General features: G+C 53.8%; 1 protein-coding gene across 1 annotated transcript in view; it reads right to left on the reverse strand.

The window, feature by feature from the left end:
• LOC119586958 overlaps positions 1-221 on the reverse strand; it is a gene marked incomplete at its 3' end in the record, with an annotated part of 3,800 nt that continues 3,579 nt past the window's right edge. The window contains 1 exon segment of the mRNA XM_037935693.1: positions 1-214. Within this exon segment, the coding sequence (XP_037791621.1) occupies positions 6-214 (209 nt within the window).

A 221-nucleotide genomic window follows, 5' to 3' on the forward strand; every position in this document is an offset into this window, starting at 1 on the left:
TCCATTTACACAGAGCACCCATAAGGAGGGGGGGAAGCTTCCAGTCCTTGGTAAGGTGGAGGCGGGTCTTCCACTTGGTTCTTGGCACCTTCTTGGTAATGGCACGTTCCTGGCACTGGGCAGGTGGCACTTTCGCTTATCTGGCTTGAGGGGATGGCACTGTACTGGCCGATGTCTCTTCTTGAAAGGAGCAACGATATGAGAAGGATGCTCGCTGTAGT

The sequence above is a fragment of the Penaeus monodon genome, chromosome 22 (assembly GCF_015228065.2).
Source record: "Penaeus monodon isolate SGIC_2016 chromosome 22, NSTDA_Pmon_1, whole genome shotgun sequence".
NCBI lineage: Eukaryota > Metazoa > Arthropoda > Malacostraca > Decapoda > Penaeidae > Penaeus > Penaeus monodon.